The sequence below is a fragment of the Drosophila mauritiana genome, chromosome 3L (assembly GCF_004382145.1).
Source record: "Drosophila mauritiana strain mau12 chromosome 3L, ASM438214v1, whole genome shotgun sequence".
NCBI classification, from domain to species: Eukaryota; Metazoa; Arthropoda; class Insecta; order Diptera; family Drosophilidae; genus Drosophila; species Drosophila mauritiana.
Window position 1 is genome coordinate 6,560,699 of NC_046669.1, and position 13,762 is coordinate 6,574,460.

General features: G+C 43.4%; 3 protein-coding genes across 8 annotated transcripts; 1 reads left to right on the forward strand and 2 right to left on the reverse strand.

Moving 5' to 3' along the window:
- The first annotated feature begins 56 nt into the window (after window positions 1-56).
- On the forward strand, window positions 57-1,117 carry LOC117141928 (ribosome maturation protein SBDS). The gene is made up of 2 exons (XM_033305666.1): window positions 57-324; window positions 405-1,117. The coding sequence occupies exons 1-2, from the start codon at window positions 194-196 to the stop codon at window positions 1,030-1,032; spliced, it is 759 nt and encodes a 252-aa protein (XP_033161557.1). The 5' UTR covers window positions 57-193; the 3' UTR covers window positions 1,033-1,117.
- Window positions 1,118-1,242: 125 nt separating this feature from the next.
- Window positions 1,243-3,614, reverse strand: LOC117141927 (IST1 homolog). Of its 5 annotated transcripts, XM_033305659.1 has the most exons (5): window positions 3,325-3,612; window positions 2,516-3,260; window positions 2,155-2,205; window positions 1,826-1,888; window positions 1,243-1,558 (listed from the first exon to the last, which is right to left on the reverse strand). In XM_033305659.1, the coding sequence occupies exons 1-5, from the start codon at window positions 3,504-3,506 to the stop codon at window positions 1,340-1,342; spliced, it is 1,260 nt and encodes a 419-aa protein (XP_033161550.1). In that variant the 5' UTR covers window positions 3,507-3,612; the 3' UTR covers window positions 1,243-1,339. The 5 variants fall into 5 exon arrangements, with proteins under 5 accessions (XP_033161550.1, XP_033161551.1, XP_033161552.1 ...); XM_033305660.1 differs by lacking the exon at window positions 2,155-2,205; XM_033305661.1 differs by lacking the exon at window positions 1,826-1,888.
- A 114-nt stretch (window positions 3,615-3,728) lies between these two features.
- Window positions 3,729-10,347, reverse strand: LOC117141382 (radial spoke head protein 3 homolog B). Of its 2 annotated transcripts, none has more exons than XM_033304794.1 (4): window positions 10,034-10,347; window positions 5,088-5,178; window positions 4,587-5,002; window positions 3,729-4,529 (listed from the first exon to the last, which is right to left on the reverse strand). In XM_033304794.1, exons 1-4 carry the CDS (start codon window positions 10,237-10,239, stop codon window positions 4,007-4,009), a joined length of 1,236 nt encoding a protein of 411 aa, XP_033160685.1. In that variant the 5' UTR covers window positions 10,240-10,347; the 3' UTR covers window positions 3,729-4,006. The 2 variants fall into 2 exon arrangements, with proteins under 2 accessions (XP_033160685.1, XP_033160684.1); XM_033304793.1 differs by lacking the exon at window positions 10,034-10,347 and adding an exon at window positions 7,110-8,276.
- Window positions 10,348-13,762: the final 3,415 nt, after the last annotated feature.

The window sequence follows — 13,762 nt, forward strand, 5'->3', positions numbered from 1 at the left end:
TAATAGAAAGGTATTATGCAGTTTTGTTTGTGACAAAAACTTGCATCAAATTGTAACTCTAAGGAAATTTCAATGATTTCACAACTACGTGATATATAAATGTTTGGTTTTTTGCCATTTATCGCATGGTTCGATCGAAAGTGTTTTGGTTTAGTTGCACATCGCTAATTCCGCAGCTTTTATATTAACAACAATGTCCAAAATATTCACGCCCACAAATCAAATACGCCTCACAAATGTCGCCATTGTGAGGCTAAAAAAAGGAGGCAAGCGATTTGAGATAGCCTGCTATAAAAATAAAGTCCTTTCGTGGAGGAGCAACAGGTAACAGTCGCTAAATGCAACACGTGCACATTGTGAAATACGCTTTACTTATATCTAATTGCTTTATTATATATGTTTAGCGAAAAGGACATCGATGAGGTCCTGCAAACCCATACCGTGTTCACCAATGTCTCCAAAGGACAGGCTGCCAAAAAGGACGAGCTGCAAAAGGCCTTCAATAAAACAGACGAGACTGAGATTTGCAAGGAGATCCTGAGCAAAGGAGAACTGCAGGTGTCGGAAAAGGAGCGCCAAAGTTGTCTGGACACGCAGCTAAATAGTATAGTCAACTCCGTGGCTGCGTTGTGTGTGAATCCAGAGACGCGTCGTCCATATCCCGCCTCCATCATCGAAAAATCCCTGAAGGATGCCCACTTCTCCGTTAAGATGAACAGGAACACCAAGCAGAACACACTGGAGGCCATCAAGATTCTCAAGGACCATATGCCCATCGAGAGGTCGCGCATGAAGCTGCGTGTTAGCTTCGCTGGAAAGGAGGGCGGTGGCAAGCTCAAGGAATCGGTGGTCAAGTTGGCCAACGCAGTGGAGCACGAGGAATGGGATGAGGCCACCTTGCACTTAACCTTGCTCATAGATCCTGGCCAATATCGTGTCATCGATGAGCTGGTGAGGAACGAAACGAAGGGCAAGGGACTGCTGGAGCTGCTCGAGCTGAAGGAAGTTGTGGAGAGCGAGGAAATCTTCTAGGCAATAGAGCCCCTTTCAAATCTTCTGTTTTTCTTTGTAATCTTGTTGATATTTATGTGAAACATAAAGCTGATAGTACACAGAATTATATCTGTTATTATTTTAATCTTAAAGCTTTTTTTTAGATGAATTAAGATTGCGATTATGAGAACCAAGGTTGAGAGTTTCAACTGGCCAACTACTTAATCCAAAAAACCAAATGATCAATAGTTAGTTCCTTACACATATATGTGATTATTAATGTAGAACAGGACAGAGATTATAACAAATATACTGTAGACTTAAAAAGATGATCTGCTGCCCAGCTTTACTTTCGCTTCTTGAGGTTCTCGAAGCGACGTGACAGGTCATCGAAATCAATCTCATCCTCGTCGTCCTTCTTCTCGGCACCTGCGCCCGGAATATCAGGCAGATCGTTGGGAACGTTGGGCAGCGAGGGGAAGTCCAACGCCGGAGGAGCACTTGGTAGCGTGGGATTACCCGGTGGCAGCTTGGATCGGGGTTGTGGTTTCGGTTTATTGGCGTTCTGCGAAGGTTGAAGTAAGCAAATTAATAAATGTCTTAATATTTAAAAACCTAAAGAAACCTAATTTTCTGATGCTTGATAGCCATATAAAATTAGGTAAATAAAATGTAAATTGCAAAATTTTGTGTTAATCGGGGTTTCTTACAATAGTTTTCTCAAATCATATTTCAATTTCAATTTTTGGAAATGTTCAGAAAACTTAGGTTTGATACTTTAAAAGTTATAATAAAGTAAGTGCTTGGTTTTGATCAAATCCAATGTCCTGACCTGGAGATTTACGGGATTAATGGAGGTGTAACGCGGCGGCGGATCATTTTCGGGTTTGGGGCGCTGTTAGGCAAAATTAAAGAAAATATAAGGCAAATAAAAAATAAAAACACTGGCATAACAAATCAATAGGGAACATCGAGACGAGCAAAATGATAACAGTGGACAGCAAACTATGAATCACTTGCATGACTGGACTTACACAGAGAATAGACAAGAGCGGTGGAGGAGAGCCCACAGAAGCGTTTTTCGTTTGTTTAGTGACGATAGCAGAACGATAAGCGAGTTAGTTGTTGGCTTTAACAGCATTCTACACAGAGATAACCTACCAAAATATTCTCATCCGGACTGCCCGAGCCATCCGTGTTGTTCGCTTCACGCTGCAACAGCCCAAGATTCATGCAAAACATGCCAAAGCTTAACTATTAACTAGTTTTCATAAAGGATATATGTATACCTTTACTGCAGTTGCAATCGAAAGTGTCACTTAATGAGGCCAATAGATTAAGATGTTAGTTAAAACCGTCTTTAAAGCGATTGATATGGTGGCGCAATAACTAGCTTATACTCGAATAGTTACTAATACAGCGTTTTAAACTAATTTATAACTAATGTGATTGCAACTGCATTAACTATAAATATCACCTTTCCATCTGTGTTGCAATAAGACAATTAGACAAGTATGCTTACATCGATAAAGTTGGTGTTCAGATCCTTCTCCTCGGCACATTTGGCTGGCAGGATTGCATGCGGTGGCGGCTGATTGGGCGGTATGTTGTAGGCGAACGGCGGCGGTGCCTGCACGGGATGGGGTAGAGCATATGCCCCGGCTGGAGCTCCACCTCCTCCGCCGCCGCCACCACCACCTCCACCGAAGGGTGGGTAATTGAAGGGCTTTGCGCTCGGTGGCATCGGCATGTCGGGCAGTGCTGGCATGGCCGGATAGCCAATGAAGCCCATTTGGGGCGGTGCAGCACCACCGCCGCCAGCACCTCCGCCTCCGCTCAAGTTGTTCCGATCGGAGAGGTCAATCAGATGCGGCTGCTGTGGCTGATCCTCCTGCATAACCTGCGGATCCGGTTCGTACTCGATGTTGTAGTTCTTGGCAATGGCAATTAGGTAATTCTCCACCAAAAGCTTGGGTGGTGCCTGCAGCGTCAGCTTGTGCATGAGTTTCTCGGACACATAGTGCTCCCCAGTGGCGGTTCTCGATTGCTCGGCGAACTGTGGACCGTATTTGGTCACAAATATGTCCGATATGATCTTCAGCTCGGCTATATCGCTCTGTAGGCGGGGACACACCCAAACCAAGCTGGCCACCGGCTCGGCGATCCCTGTGTCCAGCTCCTTCATCTGGGTGATCAGGCCGAATCTGGCGAGCAACAGGTCGCAGTACATCTCCACCATTTCCATCGCCTCCACCAAGTAGTCCTCCCTATGATGTACGACATATACGATATATGGAGGGATATCAATGGCTCATATATTCCTGCACCCACCTGATGATGTGCTCCACGCGAATCCTCGCTCTCTCCGTTTTTCCCGTGGCCAAATAGTCGGCTATTTCCTTCCTGGACTTTTGCGTCAGCTCCGCCTTCTTCTTCTCCAGCAATTTCAGGCGATTGAGAGCCAATCGAAGATTTGTCTTCAGTTTGTTGTAGTTGGGGCCGCTGGAAAACATCTTCACTACACCCTGGGCTGCCGATTTAGTTGTGAAAACAAGGAAATTCGTTTAGTGGTGATTCATTAAATTAGCAGGGAAAAAACAATGTGACGTCACGTGCAGTGTGACCGTACGTGCAGACCCCTTAAATACCAAGCCACAGCAGAAGGGTAACACTGAAATTTCAAATTGGTTGGCTCTATTAATATTTTAATTTAATTTAACAACCATTTTGTTCGTCTTATTTTGTTGAGCTTTATTGGTTGAATTTTCGGTAACACAAAAACCTTTAACAATTATCCAGTTTACAATTAGCCATTCCATTTTTTCGATGCCATTTCGCCGCCGCCGCTATGCAATTGTGTTTGGCGCCCAGGCTCGATTCGAATCCTGCGGCGAATTTTGTTCTTCACCAGACACAACAACAAAGTTGCAGCCAACCTTGATTTAATAGCAGGTGTGTGTGTGTTAGTGTTACATGTGTGTGAGTGTATGAACTAAAACTCGAACGCAATCACTTAGAGATGAGGAGGCGGTGGCGGCGGTTCGGGGCACTCCTCCATTTCCGTTTCCGACTCGCAGGGACACGCCTCCATCTCATCGATGGCACAGCCCTCCTCCTCACAAATGCCCGCATCCGGTCCGGATGGTTCCGATTCAGGTTCCTTGTAGCCGGCATAGATCTCGGCACGCTGCTTGATAATCTCCTGAATGATGGCGGTGAGGATCTCGCGCGAGTCCACAATATGGCCCACTTCCTCGGCCACCTCGGCGGACAGCCACGGGCAGACGCTCTTCATGAGCTGCTCCTTCTTGACGGCATCGCTGGCCGGCTCAATGTTCTCCAGCACCTCCGGCACCAGACTGGCAATGTGTCCCTGGAGCAACTTTGCTGCCGTCACGCTCTTCTGCATCTCAGCGTCCAGCTCCTTGGCAATCGCATCCTGGCGCAGGCGACGCTCCTTCTCCGCCTGCAAGCGCAGCTCCTCAGCCTCCAAGCGGCGCAGCTCGGCCAGTTCCGCCTCCCTCTGGGCCAGGAATCTGTGGGTAACGCCATTATAGCAATCTGAAGATAACTTAACACAGTTTTATACGTACTCTTCCTGTTTGCGTCGCAGACTGGTCAGTTCCATCTCGTGGGCCACCTCCAGCATGCTCTGTTCGATGCAGGCGTCCACCAGGACATCGATGATCGGCTGCGCCTCGGCATCGAAGTGGAAGAGTTCGCCCTCACCGATCTCGGTGCTCACATCCACGCCCACCTTGGCCGGTATGAACGGAGGCGTCGGCGGCTTCTCGAGGAACAGGTCCGTCTGCGTGTCGATAGTGAACTCCGGCGGACGCTGCACCAACTTCTCCAGATACTTCTCCGTCTGTATGGTCTCGTGCTTCCGCCCCTTGACCGGCGGCGGAGTGCCCAGGACATTTCTCTGATTGCGGCACTGCATCGTCCGTTTGCGCAACATATTGCGGCGCCTCAATTCGGCGGCCTTGTCGAAGGGATCCACATCCGTCTGGAGAGGAAACAAAAAGTGGATTAGTCGCAGGTCAGGGCTGCCAGGGCACTGAGCTGAGCTGGACTGAGCTGATGGGACTTACCACCAGTGAGGCGTTGCCGAAGTTGCTGCCCTTTATGACGCGACGGTCGTACATGACGTTCTTGTAGGGTTCCGGCGGCGGGACGACGGGTCTGCAAGAGGAGCAAAGAGGAGGAGCGAGCATGGAGTTGCCCAGGTGGGAGCCACCAATTAGTAAGCCTCGACCCAGTTCAACAAACTGCTCATGCAGCAAAAAAGCTGCAGACTTTTTGAAAGGTTCTTAAATATGCAACTTAAAAGTATTACTGCATAAATGGTTAAGTTCTCTAGTAAATATTATATCTATATTTTAAGTTCTCTAATAAATATGATATTTATGTTTTAAGTTCTCTAATAAATATGATATTTATGTTTTAAGTTCTCTAATAAATATGATGTCTATGTTTTAAGACTATTTATAAGTGCTGCTAGAAAAGCAAGTTAAAAGTGTAAGAGAAAGATTCATCTATAGATTTATGAACTTATTCCTATTAAAGTTTAAATATTTCGTTTATTTAGCTCTGGTTTTCTGCATTTTCAGTGCACTTTGCTGCATATGCCAAGACCCAAATCTGTTGCACTATCAAGGCGATAAACATCAAATTTGTGCATTTCCCAACGCCCTCGCAGGCCGCTTGTCAGGTCATCTCCGATTCGAATCAATTTCGCCAAAGTTCAGTACACTTTTGGGTCAGAGTTTAAAGCCACCTTAAAGTGGCTCGAGTCCAGTCCGCGGTGGCTGAGTAATTTATGACTTGCTAATTTATATGTATTGCACCGGCAAGTAAATGGGGAAACAAACATTTCTTACATTTCTAGCTATATGGCTGATACATACATACATACTAACTGCAAGTAGAAGTAGTATATAACATAGTCAGACATTGCACTAGGAGAACTTGGCACCTGAACTCGTGACCTATGCAAATTCGCAGCTACTTTTGGCCCACAAACAGGAAGTCACATTGAAGTTGCTGGCGAATGTCTAACAACATTTCTCTGGGTCTGGGTCTGCACAGACCACAGTCATCAGCAAATGGAACGGGGGAACCCTTGGTGCGATGTCCGTATAAGGGATATATGGCCTGAACGAAAATCTAAGTGAAGTGTGTCCTTTTTTAGTTATAAAATAGTGAGAACCGCTTAGTTATCTCCCCAATAGCTCCTTTATTTAATCGTTGTGTGATGTTTCATATTTCGTAACCCATAAAAAATATAGCCCATTTGGCCGAACAACATCCCATTTGGGTAAAAACGACCGACAGGACCCGTTTTTTTGGTTTTCTATTGTGCCATAGGTGTCCTTCTTCTCTGGTGTGGTAATTGAACTTAATATCCCTCCATTTGTGCTTGGTACAATGGGTGCATATTGTTGTTGTTTACGAAATCTTGATTTAAATTATTTAAGCACCGAGCTGGGAATATGGGATACTCTCCGCTGGCACGACACATTCGAGGGTCCTTTGTCCCTTTGTCCATTTGCTCGCATGTTCTTTTATGCAAGCCAAACGAGTTTTTCCATTCGAGAATGCGCTAAATAAATTAATCAAACCGTTCAGGGAATTTACAATGTCCGAATGTTATTGGAAAAGCATTTCTAATTGAATTGTTAAAGAGTTAATTGTGAAAGTGGGCGTGCCACACAAGAAACTTGGCTGATCAAGAGCCTTCCATTCTATTTGCGTGTCCTAGTAAAGTTTAAAAAAGATCAATAAGGTATCAACTTGAATCTATATCAGTTTAGATAACACCTAGATCCTTAAAGGATTCAATTCGCCTCTTTAAACCACCAAACCTATTTGTAATTGAATTGTTTGGATGGATGTCAATCGATAAAGGCAGTAGGAACCGAAGTGGGGAGCTGAGTTCTGGTTCCATTGCGGAATGGCAGTGAAGGTACGTACGTATTACTCATTTGAATTTATGGTAATATATTTTGGCCCACTTTGCCTTGGTCAGTTGTCGGACCTTTTCCACTTCCCACCTTTTTTTTTACTTCCAAGTTTAGCACCCATACCATTTTGGGGGTTGGTCTTTTTATTACCTCTTGTCGCTGCTGCTGTTGCTGTTGTTGTTGTTGCTGGTGGAGCGACGCTGTTGCAGTTGTTGTTGGAACTGAGCCTTGGTGATGTGGAGTCCACCGGCAAGGGATTGCGAATCGTTACGCGAGGATTTGGAGGCCGCAGCTGTGGCCGCCGCCACTGCCGCCGTGGCACGCACTCCGTTCAGCCGGGTGGCGGTCACCTTCTGCTCCTTGCTCTCAGTGCCGGGTTCCTTGGTGAGATACCCTTGGAGGATCATGGGATATGAGGAGTAGGCGTAGACATGCCTCCTCAGCATGGTGGCCGGTATCATCTGGACCTCATGCGGTGGCGGCAGGAAGATGCCCTGCGGCACTGTGGTCTCGAATCGTGGTCGCTGCGACATCGCTGGATCCATCCAGGCGCCGGAATTGGCGCTCTGGCGACCGCCGTAGTTCTGCTCCTCCGGCGCCAGGAAGCGCAGCTTCTGGCTCAGCTCATCGGCGAAGCTGCGCACCTCCTGGTTGCTGCGCGAGAAGTGCGATCGCTGTGGAGGATTCCCAGCTGGCTCTGCTACATGCTTATCCCGATTATCCGCTATGCCCGCCTCACGTCTAATCGGACGCACGATGGCCTGTTGGGGTCGCGTTGGATAGGAATCGAACTCGGGCTCCTCGGAGGGCTGGTGGCGCAGCACCGAGAATGCGTTGGTCACCACGTGCTGGAAATTGTAGGGACTCTGATAGCGCTGGACGTTGAAGCCGCCGGCGTTGTAGTTGGAGGAGCTGTAGTTGGTGTTCGAATTGGAGCTGGACGAGACGCGTCCTGGTGCGTAGGGATAGCTGCTGGCGAAGGAGAAGTTCTGCACGCGATTCGGTCTATTGTCGGTGAAGTGCTCCAGTTCGGGCACTGGCTGTGGATCTGGCTTAAGTTCAGGATGTGAGTGTGCTGGGTGCTGCTGCTGCTCCGTCTCTGGCATGGTCTCCGCTACCGTCTCGGTTATCCCTGCTCCCGGCCGCCGGTCCACTCGTTCATTATAAATAGCCACCACACGGTTCTCTCACCCGCCGCACCGAAAAACTTAATCAATACTTTTCCTATATTTTTCCCTTTTGTCCGCCGCTCAGGTGTTGCGTTCGTTGGTTGATTGTTTGATTTCGTCGCGGAACACGTACCGCACGGCTCGAATGGCAAACGCCAAATGACCAAAGGACTCGCAGGACTCGTGGGACTCGCGCTCGGACCCGGTTTCGACTTTGGATTCGGCCCGTGGTCAGCAGTCGTCGTGCAGTTGGAAAAATATGTGGAACATATAGTTTCCTACTGCCCCCGACGACTTGGTTTCGTAAAGCTTTCGAAGAATTGAGCTGTTACTTCAAAGGACATTTTTGGTAAAAATATCCTTAAGGTGCTGCAATTGGCTTATATAGAAAATTGCATATTTAAATTATACATATTGCTGATATATAAGTTTAAATAGCAATACTCCGCGTGCGTGCATCAGGTTAGTTACCAAAATATATAAACATATTTTTAAAATTTTTCTGAGTGTATCGCGAGGCTTGCGTCGCAGTTTGAGGCACCTGATGGGCAGGTGTTGCAATAATAATGCGAACTGTTAACAGTCGGTGGCATTGGCATGGCCAAATCCACGTTCCCAGGAATTCTACTTTGCATAAGAGCTTTTTTTTTCTACCCAAGTAGTTTCGTTGGGGTCTCCAATTAAAGGTTTTGCCCGGCGGAGGACCTTGAATTTGCTTCGATGGTGTCCACATTTCCTGTCACATTGTTGGAGATGACTTCACGCATTTCCCTGCCTGACATTGAAATCGGAGGTGGGTGGCTCTCTATTACTTGGAACACCTCCCAGCTAATGTCAATGGCCAAGGTCAATTGCTTGGACTGCCTGATAAGCGGAATTCAACAGGGAACTAAACATAATTAAGTAGATTTCTTGGCACTCCAAGGAGTCACTCTTTTTTACTGGCAACGAAGAAAGGTCAGTGAATAGATGAAAGATTGTCGTAACTGGAATTGCCAAGAATGTATCAAAAGTCCAAAAGCTTTTGGTTAAGCCTGTGGTTAGGAAAGGTTGTTTTCTTTCACTCAATCATACTTTCTATATGATTAAATTCGTTGACTGACCTAAAGCACTTCATTCTTATCCTAATTTGAACATATACAATCTATAACGTATGTTCTACAATAATATTTTAGAATATATGATTAGATATTAGATATATTCGATTTTTAGCTTAAGAGTAGAATGAGCACTTTACTACAACCGGATATAGATACACTATAGTTTATTGTGTTTTTATCATATTTTGGGATCATCCATATTCCCTGGTTGACCTTAATCCGACCCAAGTCCAGCCCCCGTCATTATCGGTAGTCAGATATATTTGTATATTTTTTTGATAGTAGTGCGTCAATTTCTAGTTTTAAGCACTCAACGACTTCCACACTCCTAATAATTTGCTCCTTCTATTGTTTCCCTTCAGGACACGAATGTTTCTATTCAAAATCGTACCGAGTTTGCGTGTCCTTTAGTCGGGCCATTGTATTGACCATCAACCGAACACGGCCAGCGTTTAATAATTTATTTACGCAATTTATGACTTTCGTTTTTGGTCTTGGGTTCCATTGACCCCGGTGGGTAGACATATAAAGGTGTAGAAAATTCCCATCCAAGGCGTTACAAAAGGCAATGGTTTTGCAACTATAAGATACTCATTAGATTACGAGTACCTACATACATGACTTAAAACATACTTATATATAGAGTTGATTTCTTAACTTCTTATTTATGAAAGTTTGTTAATATAAATTAAATCAATATAGACTATAGTAATAAAGTAACTAACTTTTCCAAACTTTACTTGTCTGACTTAAGTTACAGGGTAAGCATGGGAAATTCTTTGGGTGGTTTCTGTTTGATACTCACTTGGGGCAACCTTTGATTTTGATCGGCTTGGGATGGCTGGCCCACCAAAATGCCTGTTTGCATGGTGGCGCTGGACACGGATTCTCGTGCCATTTGAGCTGCATCTCGGTGACCTCGGTTCCCTTGATGCCGGAACTGAGGAAATCCATTCCTGAGCTTTTGCCACCACCATTGGGCTTGTATTCCCTTTTCGGGATCGTCGGCATTGCTAACTATTGCTATGTTGCGTTTTTGAGGTTCTTAGAAAATTAGAATATATATCGAGTTAAGGTATACCGCTTGCCAAATTTATGTGTACAAAATTGATTTATTTAGGTGACACATATTCACAGGAGTTCTTTGTTTTTAGTTTTTATTCCTATATTTTAAATATTTTGATTTATTGTAGTGTTATCTAAAATTTGTATCCAAAATAAACAACGACGGCGGAATTTCCTAAGTTGCCATGGGAATTAAAAGTCGGCATTGTTAAACTGTTGCTGTGTGGGGATGGGTCTTTGGCAATGCAGTTCATTCGTATTAACACTCGATAGATTTTGTACTTTTTTTGCGTTGAAAGTCTATCGACACATTCAGATTTGAATATTTCCTGCAATTTTTTCTTCCAACATTCGCTTAGCGAACATACGGTCACTACACTTTCCCATATATTATTCACTACTAACTATCTTTCAGTATGAGTAATCTATTTTTATATCTCCCTAGCAAGGAGAAACTAATGCAAAGCAACTTTCTCTAAGGAGCTTTATTAGCTTTCAGCTGGACTTGACCAAATACCAATATAATCATATTATTATCCCTGATTTATTATTCCATTTACATCACATGCATTTTGCAGATACAGCTGCTGTTCAGTATTGAGATTCTTAGATAGATTTTTAAATGACACTTTAAGCGCATAGTTCAATTTAAGCAGAATTGCAAAAAAATAATAAATAATTCGTGATTTATTTTGTGTTATCGTAATTTCACTATTTTTAAAATTATTATTGTTAATACATCTTAGATGTCTTAAGCAAAATAACTATATTTTTGTACATTACATTCTACATTTACAATGTTAATATTGTTTTTTACAGTAAAACATTATTACATTATACATATGTATACTGTGTTCTACTTGTCGGCAAGCAGTAAACACGAACTTGAATTGCAAGCAGTTTATAACACTTTCAGTGTTTTGTTTTTGGGTTTTTATTAAAAAGTTTACAGTAACAAAGAAAAAAATATATAAACAAATTTATTTCAAAATTGTTATTATCGATTAGTGGTAAGCTTGTGGATAAATTACATTTTTGGTTTATTTGGGGACATCAAAAAATCTCACTAATTTCGTGAAATTAGAATGACTTTGAATTTTCTAAGCAATTTATCACTACAGAAGTTAAATCGCTTGCAATCAGTTAAAACGTTTCGATGTAGCCACGCCTGAATCGAATTTCCCTGGAACGTGTCATTTAATTAGGCTTTCAAGGCATATCATATCTCGGACTATCGAACGTTTGTCATTTGAATTGACCCCCTTTTTCTGTTCGAGTTACACAGAATCTTTTGTAAAGTGTTGCCTTTTCATTAACAAATAGTTCAAAGGACTTTGGTTTTCGGACGGGACAACAATGACGTGGCTGTCAACGATGACGTTTCGCTTTATGCGGGGGTGATAATTGCGTCCGAGAACCCCGAAAATGCCTAATAAGATCACAGGGACAACAGTCCGCACTCGATAAGTGGCCATGACGTTTGACATTCGCTGTGGTCCCGTGGCCATTTAGTGAGGTCAAAGGTTAATGATGGCCACACAGGCGACAACTGGCGACTGAGATCTTGTCTAGCAATTTCCCGATCATTTGCTCAGATACGATGCGGATTCTGCGAAGTCACCGGCCAAAGGCATCCCACTGAGTTGGTTGGCTTCTTGTCAAACAAATCATTTACAGCGGATCCTCGATATTCCTCAAGATACCATCCATTTTACTGTGTAGGTGTGAGCTGCAATTTTCCCAGGAAAAATTACGTCCAGCTCGAGATTTGATTAATTTATTACCGCTTGTCGAGGGGAAAGTGATCTTCGGGTTCCTAACGGTTGCGGATCGTAAAAAACATTCGGTAGACACAATTGTTGAATTATCTGCGGGCTGCTGTTGTGGGCACTTTTTTATGAGTTATTTATGTGCGACTGTGGCGCCAACAGGATCATAAAATAGTTATGGGTAAATCTGTGAAAATAAATGTAAGCGTAATCTGGAAAATATTGAGTGGCCTAGATTCACCACATTAGTCATTTCAAACAAATTAAGGAAAACTAGATCTCAACAATAAAGTAAAATTATGCAAATTTTAAATTGTATGATATATTCGAGTGTAAATGTATCAAATAAAGCGAGTTTGTAAAAATTAAATTGATTACTGCTTTATTAAAAAATGTATATGATTTATCGCGCATATGGAAATAAAACTGGATTATGGTAATAAAATGTATAAATAAATCAAATACAGAGTACTTGTAGTAACGTTTAAATAAAACAGATTGATGATTAATTGCATGCCATATTTGAAGGAGTTAAAGAAAGTAAATCATGGATATAGGACTTTCTTAAATTTCCAGATAATATTTCTGTGGATAATCTACACGGTGGCCCTCTCCAAACCTTAACCGATAAACAAACTCAGCCAAATTAAAATAAATATAACCATTTTTCTCCTAATGACAAGCCCCATATATAAGAAATTCAAAACACGCAAACATTTTTGTAGCTTTTTCGGGGATACAAGCTTGCATGACTGAAATATTTCCAAGTATTATTGATTGCTGACATTTGGAGCATAAATGGCTCTTTAACTTCCTCGTCGTTCTTCGCCTGACAAATGTGCGAGGTAAGTGAAAATGTCGTCTTTGTTGGTTTTAGTTAGTTTTAGTCAGAAATTAGACATTGCCGCCCCTAACATTTCGCCATTCGGTTGACTTTTGTGCGTCTGATTTGCATTTTCGCCGGCGACTTGATAACAGCTAAATCCGTTTGCTTCCAACCGATCGCTTTCAACTACACGGCGGAATAATTTAAAAAAAAAACCGAGCGAGCTTCTTTTTGTTACCTTACACACTGATACACACTTAAGGGGGAAATAGAAAATGAAATAAAAATAAAAACGCGATCAGACGATCGTCAACAACAATGAGAATGAACAATATAAATGGTCGCATCGGAATTGCTAATTTGCTTTTCAGTTGGCTTGGGTTTGCCTTTTGCCTGCTTTTTGTTTTTATTTCTGTTTAAATTTTTGTTGTATTTCGTTTTTTTTGTTGTCTTTTTTCAACCAGGGTTCCTGGTACGCTTGACCCTCCCTTTTGGACCCCCAGTGGACCCCAGAATGGCCGTCCGATTGATTTTTGTGCGACATTTTTGACATGCGGATGTGCCATGTTAACGAGAAGGACAACTGTTCCCCCAGTTTTCGCCTCGAGTACAGCTGCATTTGGGGTTCGCATTCTCGGGCTGCCCGATCCGCAACAAATCCTTTTGCACATTTACAATAAATTGAATTCGACCAATGCTGTTTGCGGTCGAGGAGGAGGAGGAGGAGGCTTGGCCCTACGTTTTCAGGCCAAGTGAAATGCTTGAAAACCGCAGGAAATTCGTCGAATTTGCCATGCGGTAAGCTGAACTGAACTGAGGCAAGTTTCAAATCCTGGGGGCAGCAAGGATTTCGGGAGCTGCGCCGAGTCCGAGT